Genomic DNA, 25053 nt, shown 5'->3' with positions numbered 1-25053 from the left:
TGGTAAAAACTGAATACCATCAATGACGGTTTGTAAAAAGAATTTACTGCTTGTGTGACTATCATGAGAGTAAGAACTAGTAAGATCGGGAGTAAATAATCACAATACAATATGTCATGTATGTCGGGGGCACTCATGGCGAGTCGGTTTTGTCATGAAAAGGCGTTTTAGAATAAGCGTAAACAACCGACGGGTGTTTCGAAGTTCTTCCTTGATCCGATTTCCATTTGCATGCCAGATGAGTGACGGATCCTAACAGATCAACACGAGAAACCAGATTAACGTGCATGACACCGCGGACGACATAATGACGGATGTGTGACGGATGTTTGGGAGGAACTTTTTCATGTTTTTTACATACTGATGTATAACTTTGCAATCATTTACTAATTTAATAGCGCATAATTCTTCAGATAGATGTTTGAAGATATTTTAGATGTCATTCACCAGACGAATTTATTATAAATCTGCTCACCTGTATTCACTTTGTTTGACTCATCTGAGACGTATCACCAGACTGACTGGTCAGGCTCTGAACCAAGTTGTCAAAGAACTTTTCTGATCTCTGAATCGTAGGTCCTGGATAGGTTATTGCGTAGTCCCCGTCCTCGATTAAGGGCTAGGATAGCAAAGTTTTCACAGTATTTGTGTAGGACATGAGGGCACATTAGACATATTTAATTAAATTTATATCGCCAATTTCAAAAAATCAGACTTATTTGATATCAGAAGTACATTCCTCGTATTCATAATACAATTCGATATGTCGGATGTGTTCTCATGTCCCACAAAATACTACCTAAACGTTGTTATCCGAGCCCTTAAACGAGGGCTAATGACATGTATGTCCTCTTTTAAACCACGCGTGTTCTCTGTAGATCACTACACACATTACACATCTTTGTTATCAAACGTAATGCAAATTAGAGGTGCGTATATATATAAACTGCTGAGTCTTTGACCCATGATGAGCTGGGTCTACGTTGGTGGTATATTCGCTTATGTAACGAAAAGTTCTTCAACGATTCTCCTGTGACGTCATTACAACCTTGTCACAGGTCAATGCTTCAGTACCTGACATGTCAGCCTGATGATGCATCTCGGATTAGAGCGATACCGTAGCTATCAATTTCATTATAATTTAGGTTTACCTCTATCTGAATGAGTGAGCCATTTACTAACATTTGCTGAGATGGACGCCCTCAATGCTTTTCAATATTAAAATATGTGGTGAAAAAAAGTTGGTAATTTCTAGCAGGTTGAGTGTAATGCGAGTCACGTGGCGCGAATCACATACTTAATTGGTACTTTTACAAATTGATGACTCATTTGTAGTTAGTCATTGCCTCTGAAGTATATAGCTTGCCGAATTCTTTTTAAAGCGATGCTGCAATACTTTGGACGGTTTGTAGAAGTCAAAACTATTATTGTATTTCCTGTGTTGTCGCTTCTTTACAAAAGGATTGCTTATAATTGGAATTTAAATTCCATAGGATTATATATCAGTTTTAAAATGTATGATACAAAATAAAATAAACGTGATTGCATTTAAGGCTGAGTTTCATATTCAAGTTTCTTGACAAATTTGATCAGGTTACATTTCTTTGAGTGTACAGATTCAGAAACTTATTTTGCATTTATATAGCTGATTTAGGATATTCATGATATTCATCTCCTGTTATGCTTTTGGAATGTCGTGTGGCTCCGCCGGTTTTCGAAATCGGCCAAATACAGACCTCAAAATAATTTAGGTACCAGCTACCCCTGTATATCCTAAACATTAAAATATAATGTCATAAGTAGAAACAGCAGCCAAAGAGCTAAATTTTTAGCTCGGATGTACATACAACATACATACAAATGAGACTTATAAGGCGCATATGCAATAAGATCTAGGTGAATAACAAAAAGAGCGAAGCACAAACAAGCAAGATGAAATAAAAATGAGCAATGCAAAAAACAATTAATAAGGATACAAATATTTTAACAATGTTTTGAAAGTGTTGGTGGTTGATGCTTCCCGGATGGATATGGGCAGTACCAGCGACATAGAAGGCCTGATCGCCAAATGTGTTGGATGTCTTTGGGATGTGCATGCGAGTTGTGTCCATTGCAGATCTTAGTATGCGAGTATTGGTAACAGTGGATGAGTGGAGACATATATCATTGTACAAATAAACAGGAGCCTTATGATGGATACTTTGGTAAATGAGAACCAAGAGTTTGATATTGATCCTCTGTCTGACCGGAAGCCAATGCAAGGTGTGGAGTTGGGGTGTTATGTATGAATGGCCAAGTGGGCCAAAAAACGTGTAAGAGTATACGTGTAAGATGGCATCTTACTTACACGTGTAAAATTGTATCTTATACGTGTAAGATCTCATCGTATACGTCTTAGAATCTAGCGGGTTGCTTAAATCGACGAATCATAAATAAAACACACATATTTAAACCCAAAAACACCAATCATCTCACGCATATTCTTCTTCGATGCAATCTTGCACGTGTAACCTTACACGTTTGTCTTACACGTTTTTTGGACCACTTGGCCATTTATATGTTATGTGTTCACGACGCCTTAGTCCAAAAATTATACGAGCGGCTTTATTCTGAATGCGTTGGAGTCTGTGCAGATGAGTTTCTATGATACCAGTTAACAATGAGTTACCGTTGTCCATGCGAGATGTGACAAGTGATCTAATAATATGGTTGCAGGTTTCAGAGTCCAGGTATCTACGGATGCGAGCAATATTGTGAATCTGATAATTGGGCCAAAAAACGTGTAAGATTATACGTGTAAGAGTTCAGCAACTTGTTTGTCCATAGACATAGTCTGATCAAAATATATCCCAAGATTGCGAACATTAGAAACTGGTTCAACTGCAGATTTTTGAGATGGTGTGATGAGCCAATTATTACAATTTCTGTTTTGTTTATTGACCGTCATCCATGAGTTGGTGTCCTTAATACAGTCTTGCAGCAGCTTGAGTGCGCGTTCATGGTCATTTGGGAATCTTAGAATCAAAGGAAATAATACAGTTGGGTATCGAGTGCGTATAGTAGTGGTATTTAAGCTTGTAATTGGAGATAATGTTGCTGAGCGGATGAGTATATTTGGTAAAAACAAGGGGTCCCAGTATGGGACCTGAGGCACACCACAGTCAAAAAGCATATCATCCGAATAAATCCCTTCGATGCTAACACGACTGCGTCTAGATGACAAGTATGTAGAACACCAGTTGAGAGGAGGACCTGTTATTCCGAATGAGTTCTGAAGACGACGTACAAGCGTGACATGGTCAATTGTATCAGATGCTGCTGTAAAATCAAACATAACCAGAAAAATAACACGCTTACTGTCCAACTCACGGAGAATACCCCCTTAACTTTTAAGAGGGCAGTTTCAGTACTGTGTTTTGGGCGATATGCAGATTGGAATGGGTCATCCAAATAATTTTCAGTGAAATAATCTTTCAATTCAATTCAATTCAAGTTTATTTGGTTTCTTCTCACATATATACAAATTATTATTAAATACAGATAATCAAATACATTATAAATTATATGAGATGTGGATGCCATCAAGAACGCTGAGCGTGTGGCTGATGGCACCCAAGGTTACATGAAAATATTACAATGAAAAACATAGAATTTAATAATTTATTAAAATATGAAAATAACATTTTTGCAAAGAAAAGAAAAACAGTAAATGGATGTCATATTAGGTACATATACATATACCACATGAATATATTTGACAAAAATTACTTTGATATGAACTAGAACATCCATGAAAATGAGGTGCAGAAAAAAAAAAAAGCATCAAGGGGGGGGGGTAAGGAAATTTACATGATTGATGCGTACTCGTTATTGACGGTTTCAGAGTGGTATTGATCCAGGATATAATTTTTCATTCGTTTTTTAAAGGATGATAGGGAGCAAGAGTTTTTAATGTCGTCGTTCAGTGAATTCCAAGTGGTAGGTCCCTGGGTTTTAATTGTGTTTTTGGCTAGCAGTGTGTTTGTCGTCGCGATGTTAAGGTCAAGGGCCTGTCTGGTCTCATAATTATGAATTTCGGAATTTGTCATGAAATGATTATTTGGTAAGTCAAAAGGAGATGGTACAATGGTTCATTCATAAAGTGATAACAAACAAAGCTTATACAGAAAAAAATAAATAAATTGAGGGGAAATAAGTGGGACGAATTAACCCCTTGTACACATGTTATCGACTGGACGAATCATGGAATGAATGCGAGTGGAATGACCAATAGACAAAAGCTGGATAGATCAGTATGTGTACAAAGGGTCAATTACCATTTCCACGTTATCACAACGCTGCGGTGATAAGTGCATTTATTAAATGATCAGGTTATATCATGAATCAAACAGCTACAATGGTTTATAATACATCATGCTGTTTTAGCGGATAAAGTAAACAAATATGTAATTAATCATGCGATCGTAAGGTATACAGGGATCCAAGTAGGATGAGATGAGATCCAAGTAGGATGAGATCATACAATAGGATGAGATCATACAGTATGATGTGATACGTGCTCAATGAGATCATACAGTATGATGTGATACGTGCTCAATGGGTCATTGATCTTTGAATCTGCTGGCAGCAAGACTCTCAAGAACTGTGGCAATATAATGAATATTTGAAACTGGTCTATAGTTTTCTAGATTATTTGAGTCCAGAGATGGCTTCTTCAAAAAGAGACTGGTGTGTTGTCAGACCTTCACCGACTGCAGAAGCCAATGTTAGTGATGATACATCAACTTCGTCTAAGGCTTCTTTGTCTTAAAGAAACCAGCAAACTTACCAAACAGATCATTTGCTGAATCATGAACAAGAAGTGAGTTGTTACCCCTGTTTAAGAAGGTGTTCACAGTAGAATAAATGTGTTATTCACCCCGGCTATCTTGGTGTTAAGGAATTCAGTCTTAGCGTGCAAGATCATTTTGTTGACGAGGTGTAGTTGCTCAAGGTAGAGGAAACGATCACGCTCTAATTCGGACTTTCTCCACCTTCGCTCAAGCTGCCTACGCACTCGCCTAGCTTCTCTGATTTCCTCATTGAACCATGGTAACTACAGTTACCATGGTTCAGAGACCTGTTGATATAAGGAGCATGCAAGTCAAGTACAGAGGTTCATGTATCAATAAAGTGATTTACAAGAACATTAACATCGGACATTGTTTCAGGAATATCATCCAACATAGTTTTAAGATCATTGGTGAAAGACAATGCATCAAATTCTTTGAAATTACGCTTGGTAGTTTGTTTTCTCCCAACATGAGGCTTTTTGTAAGCAATATTACACTTGATGAGGAAATGATCATTATAATAATGATTTTTGAACATCATGACTAATAACAACATTATCCTCCGGTCTGTGAACTAGGAGGCCCAGAGTATTACCCTATGAGTTGGACGGGTGAAAAGTTGCCCAAAGCCATTCAAACACAAGGAATCTACGAATGGACGAACATAATATTTCTCAGGAAGGTTCACATGGATATTAAAGTCATCCAATAAGAGTAAACTTATTGGGCAAAACAGATACTATACTTCGTCCAGAAGATTATTAAAAACTAGGAGAAAATCACTAAGATTCAATTTGTTTGTTTTGGATGGAGGGGTTCTAAAAATGCATAGAAAAATTAGGCCTGTCTAGCTTTCTGTGACACAAGCATATTGTAAAGATTTAAAGTTACAGTTTAAAGGTGTTATAGTCAGTTTAATATCAGATCGAAACAGGATGCCAATTCCACCTCCACGATGTTCTGAAATACGTGGAAAGTTCACGTAAGAATAACCAGCCGGGGCAAGTTCTGAAATATGACAGCACCTTCTTCATCTCAGACCAATGTCTCTTGCACAAAGAAAATGTCAATATTACTTTCATGAATCCATTCAGTCACAAAACCAGTCTTGTTTCTGACAGATCGAGCATTCACGGCCAGACATTGAGGAACTGACCACTGCTAGGTATCTCTTTGAGATTAGTAGGGTCAGCACAAGTTCTTGAATGGTGTTTAATTTTACGTGCAGAAACACGGACAGGAATCGGACGTGGTATGTCGGAGAGGCTAACATCTTCATTATAATCACGATGTTCCTTGGCATGCACACCGGCACGACAGCCTCTATGGGTAGCAGTGCAACGGTTAAGATTAAGTTCCCTTATTCTAGTCCAAGTTTACGCTGGAAGACGATATTGAGGATTACTGAGTCTTAGCAAATCATCATGACTATACTGGTACTGTATTATGCTAACAGAAACAGTGTGGTGAGACTGGACGTTAATTTGGTTTACACTGTCTATTGGCTCAGAATTAGATTGAACATATCCATAGGCCAGTAACTCAATGCGAAAAGTTTTAGATGAGTTATGATAGATAAGAACTGGTTTACCCACAAATTTATCATGATGTATTCTGAAATCTTGTTCAGTAAGGTATGTTCACTCAATTGCTCATTTATCCCCAAAAGGAGGAGAGCTATTAAGAGATACTTAACAGTCATTCTTCATTGCAGAGAAACAATTCTTGGTCAATTGACAAAAATCAGATGTGAATCCAATCAGCTAAGGGATTTCCAATAAATCAAGTCAAGCATCCAATGATCAATATATAGCACTGATATATTCTATGCAAAGCTGTACTAGGGTAGTTGATAATATAGGATTGGAACACTGCATGAAGACAGCAGAAATAACAAATTTCATAAAAATCCACCAAATCAGTTGTCCACAAATGCAGCAAAATAACACAAATTGTTCTGTAGATGATCCAAAATAGTGCAGTGCAATTTAGAGACACGGAGTGACCCTAAAACTGTTGTTTCAGCCACAAGTTTGAGGAGCTCAAATACAGTGCTGCCAAGCGGCGCTACACAGTGTCATCGCCCCGATATCTTCATGGCAGAAATCGCCATGGTAGGTTGAATCCACAGCCACGCATGGCCATTTTGTTCCGACCTTTGAGACGCATTAATGAACCGAGGGACATCCCGACTAAGGCTACTGACAATAGCTCGGTAATTGACTTCTCTTTGTGTAAGTTAGCTTGTATACGCAATGTGAGTGAGTGCTCACACTACGCTGTGTGTGACCTCTGTGTGTACATGTATAGTGTATACGCCATGTGAGTGAGCGCTCACATCAGAAAATCAGAATATTTCTGTCAGTTTTTGAGATCAAGACGCAATGGTTCTTTCTCAAGACGCTAGCTAACGACGATAATATCCGTTGAACATATATGTTCAAGTGCAAGGAACCAAATCCGGTTTCTTTATACGAAATCATTTACGGGAGATATTCATCATTTTGTACCCCGGTATCCAACGATTTATCGTCTGAATATCAATCGTGCATAGCACATTCACGTGTATCTATCCCGGGTATTCATTTCAGTGTCTCTGGCTGTATAATGTAATTATTAAACGGGCGATGTCGGTGTGCGCTATTGCATGATCGAAGATGTAAGACATCGTTCATTAAAATCGGTCAAGAAATAAAGAAACGTTGATCCAAAAACCCAAGGAAGATGCAAATTAAAAAGTTGTAGCTTGCTCCGTTGCATGTCCTATTGATTTATACACAAAGCGTTGCCGAACAGGTGTTTCCATTGATTTGCACTTAGTGCCGTGCTTTCCATAGATTAGAACATGAAAGTGCAATTTTTGATTTCGTAACTTCCTTGGGATTTAGATCCCCGTTTCTTTATTTTTCAAAGGGTACAGATACTGGATGTTTTGTTTGAACTGTTGACGTATTTATCTTTGTTTAGGATATACAGGGGTGAACATAACTGATACCTCAATTCTTTTGTACACTGTATGCCACAAAGTTAAATGAGTATTGTATAATAAAATGTAGCAATATAGTAATAGTCTTTTATGTAACTTCTTTACGCTGTTCAACCCTTGTGTGTGTCCTATTCTGAATTCCGAAACATTTGGACAACACTTAAATTAATTGAAATTCACCTATAAGTTTGAAAATATAAATTATCAACTTTTTTTGTCAAATAATACACATTCAACTCAACCGAATATTGATTTGGTGAACACGATTGACTACTATTAAGAAGATATTTTTGACGCGTTTCATTGCTTACTTTGATAAATAAATAATGCCAAGCATTTAGTTTGGATTTTTAACTCCAAGTAATAGAAAAGTCGAATGTATATAAGACATTCTTTGATGACACATTAACTAATCCCAGTCGTGCTAAATTCTTAATGAAATTATGTTTCCACAGGGAAAAATAACATTTAGCAAATATGTTTAGATTATCTTAATAAATTCCCTTTGATTTTTGCCTATCTGATTCCTTGTGTCGAATCAAAATGCGGCATAAATCTGCTTCCCTGTCAACATCTCACGTCCTACGTATTAAATGATTTTATAAGATATAAAACTAACTAATCCACTTGATGTAGAGTTGACGGCAAAGTCATCTGTCGAAGAGTTGTTCATAGTGCTATCTTAAAGTAAGACAATGGTTTGGTCTCGTCATATTAAAATACATTGATCTGATAAGAAATTTTTCAAAAAGTTTCGAAATATTAAACTATAGATTTTGCTGTGTTCTCTCCAATATAAAATTCACGGCAACATCATATGTCAAAGAGGTTGTCATAATGCTATTTTAAAATAAACTATTGTTTTGATCTCGACGTAATATCAAAGGAGCCATAAACCGGTAAATGGGATGTTTAATTATCGTATTAAAACATTACTTAGAGAATAAACGATAAGAATTTTTATTTTGACTACCCTCTACCGTGTGATAGACGACAGGCAGTCTATAGGTAGAGGATAGTCAAAATAAAAAATTCATATCGTTTATTTTCATTCTTATTGTCTGTCCAATTAACTTAGACACCCAGTTTTTCTTACTTATTTGAAAAAATATCCACTTTCAAAGAAAGTCATGAAAGAAAAGTGTTAACATTCGCTGAGACCTAACGGGATTGTTGAGTTTCCAAAGCATTGAGTGAGAGTTTACCAGAAATTCTATTGAAATTGGAAGGTTTTTCTCAACACTTTAAAAATAATCCGGTAGAAGTTGGGTACCACTATTTTGGAAGGTCTCATTATACAGATTTGTAGGTATTGTAATTTTGGATAGTGAATGGATGAATAGTAAATTAATTATACTCCTCACCAAAAACATTTTATAAAAATGAAAAATATAATTCAGTTCATAAAATGCAGACAGTGAGTGTTTCTAATTGGCATATTTATTCTTAGTGTATTAACTCGGTGATCCCAGCTGTCCCTCAACCAATTACAACAATTCGGCGCGGTATTTGAATATTGTTCTCTGCATGCTTTTGGCTTGGCCCAATTCCAAGAAAATACAAATTGTATGCCCTATGAATGTTCTGATGTTATTGGTGAGGAGTATAATTCACAATACACTCCAGACGCATAGTAACTTGCCCTACCATTTGTTATAATGCACCAACTGACATCTTTTGAGTTATAGAGGTTGTGAATGAAATTATTGATTGGCTCCAAACAAAGGATTTGAACCGGTGTCCTTCACCGAAATCATGGCACAGTGCAGTCCATTCAATCAAATATTGTCATCAACCCATTTGATCGTAGTGTATTTGTTATGCGTGTGAGACGACCTCTCGCGGTAGATTGCAAACATGCTTTTGTTGAATACATTTGAGTAGACCGCCATTATTGTGAATTAGTAAAAGGATCAAAGAAAAAAGGGTGGTATCACTGATCAATATGCATGATTACAATGTTCAAACACCCCTTACTGTAAATATATTATCCCATCAAAAGTTTCAAGTCATTAGGAATATTCGGCTGGACCCAGATATCTTGCTGTAAATCGGTCAAAATTGAATAAAAGTAGACAAGGAAGAATATTTTTTCATCGCTTTACTAATAATTTCTGTTAGGTCTGACCGTGTTTAGCAACTTTTCTTTCATGACTATTTGCCGAAGTAAAAACTTTTCGAAATATATCCTAAAAACCGGGTGTCTAAGTTATTTGGACAGACAATAGTCAGTTAAATGGTATTTTACTGTAAACTATTTTTAAAGCAAACATTTCCGTCATAAAAACTCCCCTTTTTCTAAAATGAACGAAACTTGTTTACAACTTCACATCTTTTGTTGCGCGTACTGCTAGCGCGTGCGAGTATTCCGCACTGCGTCTACGCATACAACGCAATACATCAACACTCATGATGACGTGGGGCCGTCTACAGCCTGATACACGACACCTAAAATCATGCGATTGTCCAATCAGATTATGTGTCTACGTAATAGACCACTCCCACTGACTAAGAATACTCATTAAATAATACTACGTGCGTTTTTAGTACGCGCGTAACATAATTAGTTTTATTTTTTTTTATTACTAGGAAATGATTGATTTTAGCTTGAAATGTACTAGTGTTGGGGACCAGTATTGCTTATACTGTCTGTTGTCATCAAATGCGCATACTAAAAGCATTAAGTAGCTCATTTACATTTTTTAATAACGTAACAATTCGTAGAAAAACAATGATCAATATTCATCAAACTTTGTTGTATGCTAGTAGGGCAAGGCTACTTTCGCAGCTTAGTTCCTTGTAACATTCCAGCACTTGAGGTAGCTACATTTTGACTTCAACGATTAATAAATACATTGGTTAAAGACAAGAATATGCAATAATATGTGTAGTTGTTGTTGTTCTTTTGTTGAAATGGTTGATGGCTTATTTAAAAAAAAAAAAAAGGCAGACTATTTCATCGAGGAGGCGTCATAGTGAGTTTGGTTTGGTTTACACGGATTGTTTTGTTGGTCGTACAAATATTATATTTTTACTGCTTACTTTTTTATTATGTGTTGTTTAACCTTAAGGTATTTGTGTTGATTGAGTGATAATAATAGTATCGTGATTATGTGGTGTACTTACGAGGACCTCCTCTATATTTGATTACCAAACTTACCAGTTATTTCGGTGCCGTGTTTGGAAAACATGATATACTCAGGACATAGCATTTTGGCTGATGTATTAGCCGGAGTGTAGCCCCAGCAGGCTATTCCGTCAAATGTTATGTTACAATATATTCCATCTGTAGGAGAAAAAAGAAAACAAATACAATGTTTATTAGTTGGATAGTAAAACAAAAAATGCAATTCTCTATCTCCCTGCATTTGCCTCTCTCTCTCTTTCTCTATTTCTCTACTCTTTCTAAGTTGTTCCCCTTTCTTTGTCCTCGCCTTTTCTGTCTTCTGGCAAATCAAATTATGCCTAACAGGAATAATATACATGATAAATGGTTCTGAATATAACATAAATTCTCAACTTTGTGCTCAAAGACGACGACGACGACGACGACAAAGGAGAAGAAGAAGAAGAAGAAGAAGAAGAAGAAGAAGAACTGTGGGTGGAGGACTGTGGGTGGGGGTGTGCACCCGTGTGTGTTGATTAGAAGGTGAAGGGGTGAGTCTGTTTGTGTCTTGGCGCAGTGTGCACCCGGGGGGGGCACTTCAATTTGAAATGGATGTAGGTGTAGGGCTGGCGCTTTCGCACTAAGGGGCATTCGGTGAGAGCAACATGTAAAAAATATGCGGTCATTGGGTGAGAGCATGATTTTTGGCATTCGGTGAGAGCAAATGTAAAAAATATGGGGTCATTGGGTGAGAACATGACCTTTTTTTAAATGGAATCTTTGGGTGAGAACCAAAACAGTGCCACAAAAACCTCGAAAATCGAATTTCTAGTTCTAAATGGCTTCAAATTTCTTTATTTTTTCAAAATAAGTAACCAAATCAGTGATAAATGAAAGTTGCTGTTCAAATTGAACTTATAAGGGTCTTTGGGTGACAGATCAAATGGAAAAATAGGGGGTCTTTGGGTGACAGAGCGCGGAGCGAGCATGTGTTCGTAAAAAATATGGGGTCTTTGGGTGACAGCGATGCTGAAAAGGGGGTCTTAACAGCCCTACATACGCGTCACCTCCAAAGTTGAGTGCCCCCCGGGAGTGTGCAGCTTTATGATATTGTATCTTCAACATTATGTTGTCTATAGTTTGATTAGCTCGTAATCGGCAGGCCACATACCATCGCGGGTTATTATCAATATATTTTATTTCAAGACTTTCGCCACAAGCATCACGAATTATTGATTCAAGTCCTATGGTTTGTCTCCTTTCTTCTACACACATTATAGACCAGACAGGTCAACAATATTACTCTTCACGTTGGTGTTTTTTTCGGCGTATATAGTAGTAAACACCTAACAATTCGCGCCGATTACAATTAAGCCAATCAAACCATAATGACTTTTTTTTTAAAGCAAAGCATAGGGAAACTTTCCAGATACAGGTTCGCTGTGTAGTTGTATACTAGCGTCCATGGTAACATATAGCTTGACTGCTTTTAAATGTATTCTGTTAAACATTTACAAAAATATGTGCATCACTTAGGCTATTGGTTTAATAAACACATGTAACATCAACATATTCAGTCAGCAGAAATCGACTATAACTAAAGATTAAGAAGTGGTTTCTTAGATATAGCAACATACGTTACTTTTTTTTTTCGGGTAATACTAGTTTTAGATATTGGAACGATACCATTAATATGTGAAATTAAGAACTTCAAAGTTTCCACATGAATGATGTATGGAAAATGCAACTAGCTTATGCTGTCTTTTTGTTTAAAGAAACCAAAAAACTACGGTAACTCTGATTTCGGAATTATTCTTTTATTCTTATTAAGTTATTCGATAACTAAAACATAAAGCCACGTTGTCTTTTCATCTCAGTGGAAATCATTTTTGAATCGAAAACAGGATTGAGAGTATTTCCCTTGACAATCTGATGTGCGCTCATACAGGTCTGCTCTGTAGTAATAATCGTGATTACATCTCGACTCCTCCGAGTAAATACGATGTATCTCCTTTATTCATAATAAGCAGATACTGTATTTACGGTAGAAGCAGACCGATTCAATAAATCTGTCACCCACATAAAAGTGAAATAATCAGCTCTACTATTGTAGATATTGTTTTTCAGGTTTGGAAACATTTTTAATTCAAAAATAAATGATATAACATCAGTTTGAAATTTTTTGAACCCAAAATTAATTCTTGTGCTTATCGTCAAAAAACACAAATGAAAACTTTTCTTTCACATAATTGACATTAGCATTAAATAATGTAAAATGTCTTTCAAGTTGATAACTTAAAATACCACTTTAAAGGGCATATATATTGCTCGGACAACATCATATCATTGGCAAGCTAATGTTAGGAGGACAATGGAAATGACTCTTTATGACTCTCCCCTATAGTATCCGCTTCGTTTTACGTCATTCAGCCCGCTGCTTTGAAAATCATTTCGCTTCGAAGGGGGGAAGGACCCGTACGAGGCCGAACTTTACCAACACAATTTCTATTTTTTCAGGAGAAATACGCATAAAAAATTGCAACGAGTGTCAACTTGTAATGTAATAATTATTCTCTTCGAATGTAGTTAAATTTGTTTTTGCAATAGATATGCCATTTAAATATCAAATTGTTTAAAATACCCATCTAAAGAGGAGATTAATTGAAGCGAACTTGGACCTTTTCCGACTTCATTGTTTCTAAAGTTGAAGTACAAAGTATATTAAATGAATTCTCGTGCTTTTCGTCAAAAAACACAAATGAAAACTGTTTTCATTTTTTTTTTGCTTTTTGTTAATATCGGTTACATAATTGACATTAGCACTAAATAATATAAAATTTCTTTCAAGTTTATAACTTAAAATACCACTTTAAATACCAAATTGTTTAAAATACCCATCTAAAGAGGAGAGTAATTGAAGAGAACGTGGACCTTTTCTGCCTTCATTGTTTCCAAAGTTGAAGTGTTATAATTTACATGTATAAGCATAAATGCCTAAACGTTGCATCGCAGTATGCATAAAACATTCAAACCTAGTACATGTAGTCCCCAAGCTCTTTATTAGCTTTTACCTTACCATGGAATAACATTGCAAATTGTTATGAAATAGGTTATAGCTACTTCAATTGCATCAATCATTAAACATTTTAGCAAAATCGTTTTCTGCGTCATAGCTCATGCGACGGATAATCTCCCGATAAAAGTGTCAATCGTTATAATAATTAATGTAAAAGTGAAATAACGTCTTTCTTTTGTGAACACGAACGCTTTTAGTAAAAACCTCTTCTACTGCTATCAGGGTGTACAAAATGTAAAGCAAAATACAAGAAATAGTTAATGTGCTATTCCAGTTGAAATCCATACACCCTGTGAAAGACATGACCTTCGTCGCCCACACGTACACGGAGTGTGAATTTCAAATGGCGTTTCCCGAATGAGTGACCCCCTGTGTGATATATTAAAGCCATGTCTTCCAAAGGGGGTTGCATGTATTTGAACTAGAATGGCACATTGGAGTAACCTTGAAACTAATCATATAAGTAATTTTGAAGAGTAACTTTTTAAATATAATGCTAGTATCATTGCGCTGTGAAATATATTTTAAGATACAAACCAGTCTATACTGCTCACTGAAAATTGATTTCCATCTTAATTTAATTATAAAAAAATCGGTTTCAAATTGCCCCCTTACTTTCTAATGATTATTTAATCATCTACTTCCCCGATTACATCATTATGCAACAAGTGACTTGCTCTCTTATTACACAAGAACGAACTTAAAGAAAACGGGATGATGACTCTTTATTCCTCCATGTCAATCGATACACAACTAGCAAACGACACTCAGAATCTTGAAATAGCCTTTAGAATCTTGACGCAAAGAAATTGAGAGAGCTTCAATTGCAAGAGAATGTCCTTCAGGCGCCTGCAAATTGTCGACATCAAAGCACTCGTCTTTTTAAAGGCCGCTGGGGTTTGCTTCACTCTCAGCTGCCATTGTCACGGTCGATATGTTGTTGTATTGAAGCAGTTGGTACATTTTACTCTCTTCTCACGAGAATTGTGGATTGAAATGTGTACATTTGTAACGGAAAACTCGGAAACCCATTATAGTTTTAATAATAAATTGTTACGTTTTGACATGACGGGGCTCCGCTCAGAGCAAAGTTGTGTCTGTATTAGTTCAAGTAAAACAACGCAACAGGTGGTTTGTTGAAGTTGGTGTTCTTATTTTCTAAGTAAATAAGGCAATCATAACATTTGACTTTTTAAAGTTGCCGTTTTTTTGTTTCTATACAACATTCTCTTATGTCGACTCCAGGGTACTGCTTTACCATTAGTTTATTTTCTTTCTGCCTACTGAGTAATAATAATATTTGCCATACGCAACATATTACATAGCAGATGTTACTGATACATTCAAATAAATGCTTCTTTAAAAAACTATTGAAACTGTTACAGCATAGGATTCTATTCCACATGTTTATAATATATCAGATATGAAGAGATGGAATGAAAAACTCGATAGAACTGTACTGTTTAACTACTGATGAGGTATTTAAGTTGATCACAACCATTCTACCCTGCGATATTCAATTCAACATAGCAAATTTAATGTATTGTTTGTTTGTTTGTTTGTTTACCCAGGTTGGTCCGTGAGGGACACATGCTAATCCATGGGAAATTCATGGACCGTTCCAAGCTCATACTATTAAACAGCACAAACCTGGATAGCCAGTGTAGGCTAATAAAATGCATGCTGGTCTAGATAGCTTTGATTAAACAAAGCAAGAAATGGAAGAAAATAGCAAGGAAAAGAAGAAAGAGAGAAGGCCTTTCCCAAACACAATTGAATATATGAATACAAAAGCCACCCAAGTCCATACTTTGGCCAAATTGAGTTAAGCATGGGAAAGTGTTGCTATACATAGGCCTGCCATAGGTATGAAAGAACAACTCAAATTCATCCGATGTGTCTATTGAGCATAGCATGTATGAAAGAATCAACCCAAGTCCATGATTTGAGTCTTGTAACACATTAATTGAAATCCAGTATGTATAAATGTCCACTTGTAACACATTCATTGCTGGAGAGTGACTTTTGAAAAAAAAAATGGGTTTAATCAAGGAAAGTGTGTGGTTTATATTACATGGCAGAATGCTTATCAACATTATACATAACTGTGTGCTTTATTTTGTATCATCTTACTAGTGGTAATCTCATTCCAACATTATTGTCTTAGTATATGATTCAAAAAACCACTCATGTCCAGAATTTAAAATGAACCCCACGAAGTCCCTGAAATGCTAATCGTCATACCTAATACAGTTTAACCCACCCATTTGCACGTACAACTTACCATATTGACCAGGTAAATCTAACTGAAGGAATTAAAATGATACACAGGTTTTTTTCTCAAAATCACTTCCCATGGACTTGGAATTAAATACTGTAACCTTGAAACTAATCATATAAGTAGTTTTGAAGAGTAACTTTTTAAATATAATTCTAGTATAATTGCGCTGTGCAATGTATTTTAAGATACAAACCAGTCTACACTGCTCACTGAAAATTTCCATCTTAATTTAAAATTGAATACTATACCATATTGTGCAACTCATACATTCTAAATCTAATATACAGACACTATAGTTAAGAGATGTTTGTTCAGTGTTTTCGATATCCAGAAGAAGCAACTGTTGTGCTTCTGTTTACTCTGTAGGCAATTGGATTCGTTTTTTCTCTACATGGTTTTTATTAGCAAAAGCCGACACTTCACCCGAAAGCACTCTCCTTCTATCACGCCGTTAAAGAAGAGCATATGTCAGGTGGACAGTGTCCAATCACTAATATCAGCGTCATTCCATGATTACTGCATACGCTTAGCTGGATTCTTACTCCGATCGCTAGAAATATCGCGACTGAAAACCAACCAATGATATGAAATGTTACTTATTGCGTCCGTAGTACTGTTCAATCTCATATACAATTTATCATCGCCAACATTACAACTATTAAATCTGTTCCATTAAGACCTTCCCTGGGGAATGTTTGCGGCTCTTTAGAATGAAGCCTAACCTTTGACTTTAGTCGTGAGCCTGTTCAAGATGATGAGTTGTTGTGATGTGCTTTAGGGTTAGCTAATTGGGAAGTTAGATAACTTTGTCAAGCATTTGCTTTACGTCCAATATCTATCCTGTTTTGAATTTCTAGAGTCATATTTAGGGTTAGGAATATAATTCCATTTTATTTATTTTTTGCATTGTCATCTTACGATGAATTAGGCCATGTTTAGTATTTAAAACACACACTCCTTGGTTGTTGTGCAACATTTATCATTAACCTTAAAGCAACTAATCAAGACTAATAAAAAAATATATTTATGATTTGTTTTCAATGCAGCATATTGTTGCCAGTAAGACAAAAACCTACCTCTAGATCACAAAAATATGGATTTCATAATTACCGTTCAATTAATGAATTCGCCCACTCCTCACAACATTATATATACTAGCACTTTATCCCTGTTAATAGTGTGTACTTTTCCTCTGTTTTAATAAAAACAAATTACATTCCTTACATTCCTCCAATTCACCCCCAAAACCACATGTACATCCCTTTTTAAACAGGAGGGTTCTCACTCCAATCTATGTTTATTTCGGCTTGGACCTCTAGATTATATTCCAACTTTTTAGAATATTGGTATGTTAAAAATCAAAATGAGGTATGGTGATGGCTGGGGTGGCTACGGGGCGTTAGCTCAAAAACAATATTGTTCAAAGACAATTGTTCAAGGTCATGCCACAGGCTTTCAAAGAAACAATGTTGCTTCAAAACAATAGCAAACAAGCTAAAACTATAAATTAGCCCCCAATATATGGCAGGGCCTGAAGAATGATAGAAATAAGGGGGTAAAGAGTAAAAAAGTAAAAAGTATGAAATGAGTGAACGGCTGTCTCTAAGTGACGGGCTTTCGATAACGAAAATGTAGAGACAACCCGTCACCCTTAAGGTTACTCTTCCATTCTTGCCCTGCGGGGCCTTTATATTGGGGTTCCACTTGGAGTGTTTAGACGTCGTATGGGAGTCACCGTCGTCGGGCCTACTGACCCTGCGGCCTTGATGTTTTTTGTTGATACTGGGCCTAAAAGCTCTAGTGGGAGCCCAATATAAGGGTCCGCAGGGTATGAAAGCAATGAATAACCTTAAAGGTGACAGAATGTCTCTAAAAATTAAAAGGGAACCTTAATGTTAAAACCGTGAGTAACCTTAATGTATTGACCTTGAAAAAAACGTACTAAAGTTTGATTTTGACAAACAGATGGCGCTCTCACTGTACTAAAGTAGGCCCTAATATGCACTTATGTGCTCAATATTAGCACTTATAGACTGTTGTAGAGTGCTTAATATCAGCACTGTGTGAAGAGACTAGGTATGAATATGGACAGGGGTAGTAATTAGTATAATTATATGGAGCCCGTATTAAATTTGGATTCGGATCTCTATTAATGGCATCAGATGAAACTGGGTAGTAAACAACTTTAAATCGTCCATGTTGGTGGGCAAGTTTGGGCGGATTTCATCACACGATCGTCATACACTTTGGAGGAACATTGCAAAATGCTTACCTCTCAGTAGGAAGAAAGTGGTAGATTGCCAAATAGTTTGTGAAGCACATTTTTGTACTTTTTGTTCACCTCAAAATGCCATAATTAAACTTTTTCACGGTCAACTGATCTATCACACCTACCTGCAAAGATTGTTTTAATGGTGAAAGTTGAAGATTCCGGTACCTTGGATCTATGATGGCTTCTAATAAAAGCGATATTAGAAGAAACCCAGACAGAAACTGGAAATCAGGCCACAGCCCCACTCAATTCAAGAATCTACCAAACTGTTTGCTCCTTGATATTGTTGTATAGCTGTAAAACGTGAAAGCTGGATGATTACGTTAACAGTTATGCTGTTACAGAATATGGGGAGCCGTCGCCATTTGTATCTAATGTGACTGTGTACCAAATAAGCAACCACTTTCATATCTCATTCAACAACGACAGATGAAGTGGCTCGTGCCCAAACCATCAGATGAACTAATCAATATCTATGCTCTATATGACCATGGAAAACATTGGAAAACAGTACCACCAATAAGGATAATAATAATACCACCAAATCAACAGGGCTATAACTCTTTCCCCAGCTGAGATCAGAAATGCAGCTAGCTCAGGGGATATCTATTTGGAAGAAGCTTGTGACCGACTGCTTCTCAACCAACCAATGATGATGACGGCCACCTGACAACGAGATACTAACCCCAAGGTACAAGATATGTGCCTTTTATAAGTATTGCTTAAGTAACTTGTTGGAGGAGTAAGATGGCGTATCCGTGCAAAGGGTCAATATGCACGTTCTGTCTTATATGTAAGACACTATCATCTATTTCAAATTTACGGTTGCCCACCATTTTTCAAATTAAGCAATTTCCATTTGATTTCATGTTTATTTTAATCCACTACATCAACTCTGCATGCCCCACCGGAGATGGGTTAAGTCAGCCCACATACACCAGTGACATAATACAGATCTATTTGAGATTTACAATAATCACAACCGTATAGTAGCCTGGATCCAGGAAATACGGCAAATGCAAACCTACTTTAAAAGCTGTAATTGCAACATGCCTCGAAGCTAAACTAGGTAATCGTTTCGGGAATACGTGTAAAATAAAATCCGATTCTTACAACACCACCTCTTTCAGAATCACCAGTATGTTTAGTGCGTGATCCTGTATACATATTGTAGTGCTCATTTTAGGTGAGAAGATCGAACACGTCGTTTTAAAAACGCAAATAACGTTCATTATTTTTGTCACATTACGTGAATTATATGAATATGTGTTAGCCTTGCTACTCTAAAAATGCATTCATGAGAATAAAAATTAATATGTATAATATTGCCATAACATAAGCCCATGGTTTTTCAAGTGAAGCTTGACAATGACATTAAATATCATATTAATTAATGTTAAATTGAAATACAAAATTGCATTTATTGTACGTTTTCAGCAAAAGATTACTTTTCAAGAATCCTATACAGGAATGCATACGACGCGTACGATGATTATGAGGCTAACTAAGGGACATTTCACAAACACTTGTAGGGGGGGCTGATGCAAAAACATTTCATCGCGAAAATTGTTCGGGGCCCCCCTTTACAGACCTCAAAAATTTCAGGGCCCCCTTTTTGACATGAAAATTATGGGTCAACCCCATAGAAAAGCATATAAACTCAATTTTTCCAGGAAAATTTGGTGGTCATTCCCCCCCCCTTACAAGTGTTTGTGAATGGTCCCTAACATGGTTTACTTCTACCAGACTTGCATGAAAAAACATCCATCGGGAACACTAATAACAATAATGTGTATGCAATAAATATCCTCTACATTGTACACGCAAAATGGAATGATATTGGATCCATAACATTTGGAAAAGAACTAGGTAACTTTCATGGATATATCTCTTACATGGCAAACTACACCAGGCACAAAAAGAAACTCGTCAGTTATATTCATCCTTGCTGTTCAATAACTTGATAATTTTGGATTATTCTGAAATATACATTTTGTTAATTGGACTTTTCTTTCTCATTTGACACCCTGTTCGTGAACATTGAGCAAGAATTGACCAAGATATGCGCCTCAAACTCTCAAACCCCAAAATGAAAAGTTGCAATACAACGATGCGTTCCCATTGAAAATCGTTGAAAATGCAACTTTTGATTTTGGGGTTTGAGGTCAATTCTTGTTCGTTTTTCACGAACAGGGTGTCAAATGAGAAAGCAAAGTCCAATTAACAAAATGTATATTTCAGAATAATCCAAAATTATCAAGTTATTGAACAGCAAGGATGACTATAACTGACGAGTTTCTTTTTGTGCCTGGTGTATATGTTTGAGTAACCTGGTATGGCTAGATTTAATGCAAGGACCCTGGATTTTGTATATTTTATATCAAAGATCTTTGACATAATTTTGTTTTGTTCTGCAATGACGCATGAGAAATTAAGTCATTAATTAAAACAAATCAATCAAAAGCGATATTCCATATGACAATTTGCGGCGATAATTTGAAACTCATGTTACATAAAAAAATAAAAGAATGAACTAATAATGATTTTCATATTATTCAGCTTCCTCTCCTTGTTCATTTGTTCTTTACTTAATCCTCAAGAGGAGACAAAACAACTGTCTCGCTTGTAACTACTACGAGCCTGATTGTAAATATATCTGACAGTTTGTGACACATACAAACTGGTGAAATAGATAGTATATCAGCGTAGCATGTTGAAACAGCTGATAACATCCAAACTATCGTATCCGTATTATATGGAATGCAGATTATTCGTGAAAGGTTTACACGACTCAACTAGCGTGTCGGTTTCAATTTTAACATGATCAAGCCAAAAAATATATAGTAGGTAATACTGGCACCAAATTGCACCAAATTGTTTTGTGTGATATTATACAAGTATAGTATTATATCAGGTGTCATAACTTTGGAGCCAAAAATAGGTTTTGCAGAATTTATATTTCAATTTATCTTGATAACAGATTGGCTTGAAATATAATACAATAAATGTACTCGTTAAAAGTTTTAGAAACAGCAGGAATGATCATAAAATACAGCTGAACATGAATAAATGACAAAATTCATCTCATTTGCAATGATACTGTATGTTTACTTACATATTTATATCATGTTTGGATGTTATTTGCTACATTTGTGATCAAACATTCTGAATATCTGAGATATTTTGGCGTCCAAGCATTTCTCTCTGAACAGATACAAGTGTCATCATCCCTCCGCACCACCCTTTATCAGCACCAATGTAGTATCGCCGTTGGACAGGGTGACATGTTTCCCTTCGTCTATTTTAGATCCATCTATATATTTTGACCCATACAAACCAAATATCCTCGACTCGAGGCCGCAAAAGCATCGCGATTAAATTAAAACAACACCAAAGACGTACTTGAATTTGCCCATAGTAGCCAAGTGTTGGATAGTATACAAATATACAAATATTACATGCCTATGAGTGTGATAGTACAAAATATATCATGAGGTCAAATTTTGACTTTTCTATTTCACGAGGCGTAGCCGAGTGAAATAGATCAGTCAAAATTTGACCAAATGATATATTGTTACTATTACACGAATATTGGCATGTAATATTTGTTTTATATCATGATATCACATGGTTTCTTTTCATGCCATGTGATAGTATACAAATATTAACTGTCTATGAGTGTGATGGTCGAAATATAATCACGAGGTGAAAAATGGATTGTTCCATTCCACGAGCCGGAACGGCGAGTGGAATGGAACAATACATATTTCACCGAGTGATTATATTTCGACCATTACACGAATTGGGCTATTCACATGTCAGGAAAACCCCATGGAAGACCCTGCCGGAATTGTGGTAATATGGCCAGCCGGAATTCAAGTAAATGTAAATGTCTTCCATAGGGTTCCAGCTGGACCTTTTTCAGTTTCCAGCCAGAATTCAAGTAAATTGTAAATGTCATTCATAGGTTAATCGAGATGGCGACCATAAGTGAAGATCAATTCAACCCTCAGCAAAACCCCATGGAAGACACAACCGGAATTTGTGCAATTTACAAATTTACCTGCTGGAATTTTGATATTTCAATTTAGACACATCCAAAATGGACAGCCAGAATTCAACCCTAGCAAAACCCCTATGGAAGACAAAACCGGAATTTGTACAATTTATTGATTTACCTGCTGGAATTTTGATGTTTGAATTTGGATATCAAAAATTAGGGCTGAAATTTACAGTCGGAATTGATACAATTTACCTGCTGGAATTACTATAGTTTGATTTAGACTCATCTGAATGGACCCTGATTATGATTTTGACCTGGGGGTTACTTCAAAATGAAATGGCTTGGTGTTGCAGTATTAAGGGGCTATGCAATAAATGCTTGCCCCCCCCCCTCGGCCTGCCAAAAATTGAGCAAAATCGAGCCTGAGCAAAATGTAAAAAATATGGGGTCATTGGGTGAGAGATGGATGGTTTAGGGGGAGATTTGGGTGAGAACATGACCTTTTTAAAAATGAGAATTTTGAATGAGACCCAAAATAGTCCCAGTTGCAGAACATAGACTGTAGGGTAATGCATAAGAATATCTTGAACATGATGGCTTTTTTATTTCAAAATAAGTAACAAAATCAGTGATTAATGAAAGTTGCTAAACAAATTGAAAAAGTGGTCTTTGGGTGTGAACCCGGGGGTGTGAGAGCATGTGCTTAAATGCAGAGTTTTAGGTGACACCCTATACGGTGTCACCTCCAAAGTGGGAGTGCCCCCTTTTGCTCCCATTCAGATCATAGAATGTCTGTCTTTTGCTCCAATTCAGATCATAGACTGTATAGAAATAGAGTCTATGTTCAGATTTATTGGATTTAGCAGGGGATTTTGATAGTTATTTAATATTCACTTAGTTTTTTTTCTTTGTGATTAGCTAGCTTCTTGGGATTTTTTATACTAAAATTTCACTGGCATGGTAACACATAATAACAAAAACACATCCTGTTGCAGACCATTGATCAGCGCGCAGTATGTGGTGCATGTTTTAAAAATAAAAATACATATAGGCCTATGAAATTAAATCATAAAATATAAATGAATGCATAATAAGTTAATTGATTAACTTTATTATTTAACGAAATTAACTAGTAAAAACAAAACAAACCCCCAAAACATGTTTTTGTTCCTTTTGTTCAGTGTAATTTTCAACAAGTTTTGTGCTTGCACTCTGAAGCATAGACTGTATTTCTACAGTCTATATGTAATGATTGAAGAAGCCTTTTGGTTTCAAGAACAGAAATTTGCAAAAATATATTATGCCACATAAATTTACACTTCATAATTTATAAATAGAAAAGACCAGTGAACAAGGTGAGGTGTAAACCGAGATACACTATTACATAACCCCATAGACCATGTCTGATATAGTCTATAACCTTGACCAGTCGGTCCTCTATTGCAAATATTGGAGTTTTGTGTCTTCTACAGAATCTGCTTTATTTATCCTACAGCACATATAATTCTCATTCACTCTAGGATTTTCAACTGGCTATCATTTCAGCCTTGTGTCTCATAGTCATAAGCTTGCAACATGTTTTTTACTGGTTTTAAACCAGTACAAAAATGATATTAAATACTGATACTGATTTCACTGATTTTAGACCTTATTATTTTTCTTAATATAAATATAAAAATAGTCAGTTTTATATTAACATGTGAATTTCAAACTTAACAAATATGCCCATTTCTTCTGAATTGATTTCTACTGATTTCTATATTCATTGTTGCTATTAGATTTAATTAAATGTAAAAAAAACGAAAAAAAAAAACAAAAAGCATGGAACTTGCTGAAATATGAAAATCGAAAAATTCAACACTACATGATCAAATATTTTTATATCAACAAGTTGAGAACAAAATCCACCATTCATCATTTATTTCAAGAAATTGGAGATATAGGTCAATTTGAAACCAGTTTTTAGCTATATATAAAGTTTATGGTAGTGAACTTGCCTTTTCATTGAAGTTTTTGGTTTTTTTGCTCTGAGGTGAGATGAATATACCTCTCTAGCTTCCAACTGAGTTCATCAATTTAGATTTGCCACTAGTTTTTTATACTTTAGTTTTCAGTGCTGTTTAATTTAATATTTTGCTATGTGTAACTAAGAGCAGTTTATCTGACATTCAATTGAAATGGATATACATGTAGTTGTAGGCACTTTCACAGTAAGGGGCATTCAATGAGAGAAAAATATGGGGTCAATTGGTGAGAGCTTGATTTTGGGCATTCGGTGAGAGCAAAATGTAAAAAATATGGGGTCGTTGGGTGAGAACATGACCTTTAAAAATGGAGTCTTTGGGTGAAAGCTGAAACAGTATGTCACACAGAAACCTTGCACATTGAATTTCTAGCTCAAAATGGCTTCATGTAGCCCAGGCATGTAGCTTTGTTTTTTTCAAAATAAGTAAAAAATATCAGTGATAAATGAAAGTTGCTGTTCAAATTGAAAAAT

General features: G+C 35.9%; 1 protein-coding gene and 1 long non-coding RNA gene across 2 annotated transcripts in view; one reads left to right on the top strand and one right to left on the bottom strand.

The window, feature by feature from the left end:
- Positions 1-25053, bottom strand: part of LOC140150896 (secretin receptor-like) — a 474785-nt gene that overhangs the window by 24184 nt on the left and 425548 nt on the right. Inside the window, 1 exon segment of the mRNA XM_072173058.1 lies at positions 10979-11104. Coding sequence (XP_072029159.1) covers positions 10979-11104 — 126 coding nt within the window.
- The window catches only part of LOC140150897 (uncharacterized), a 413208-nt gene that overhangs the window by 231735 nt on the left and 156420 nt on the right, over positions 1-25053 (top strand). The window lies entirely within an intron of this gene.

This window comes from Amphiura filiformis, chromosome 4 (genome assembly GCF_039555335.1).
Source record: "Amphiura filiformis chromosome 4, Afil_fr2py, whole genome shotgun sequence".
In the NCBI taxonomy this organism is placed as follows: domain Eukaryota; kingdom Metazoa; phylum Echinodermata; class Ophiuroidea; order Amphilepidida; family Amphiuridae; genus Amphiura; species Amphiura filiformis.
This window is presented reverse-complemented; position numbering and strand designations above follow the sequence as displayed.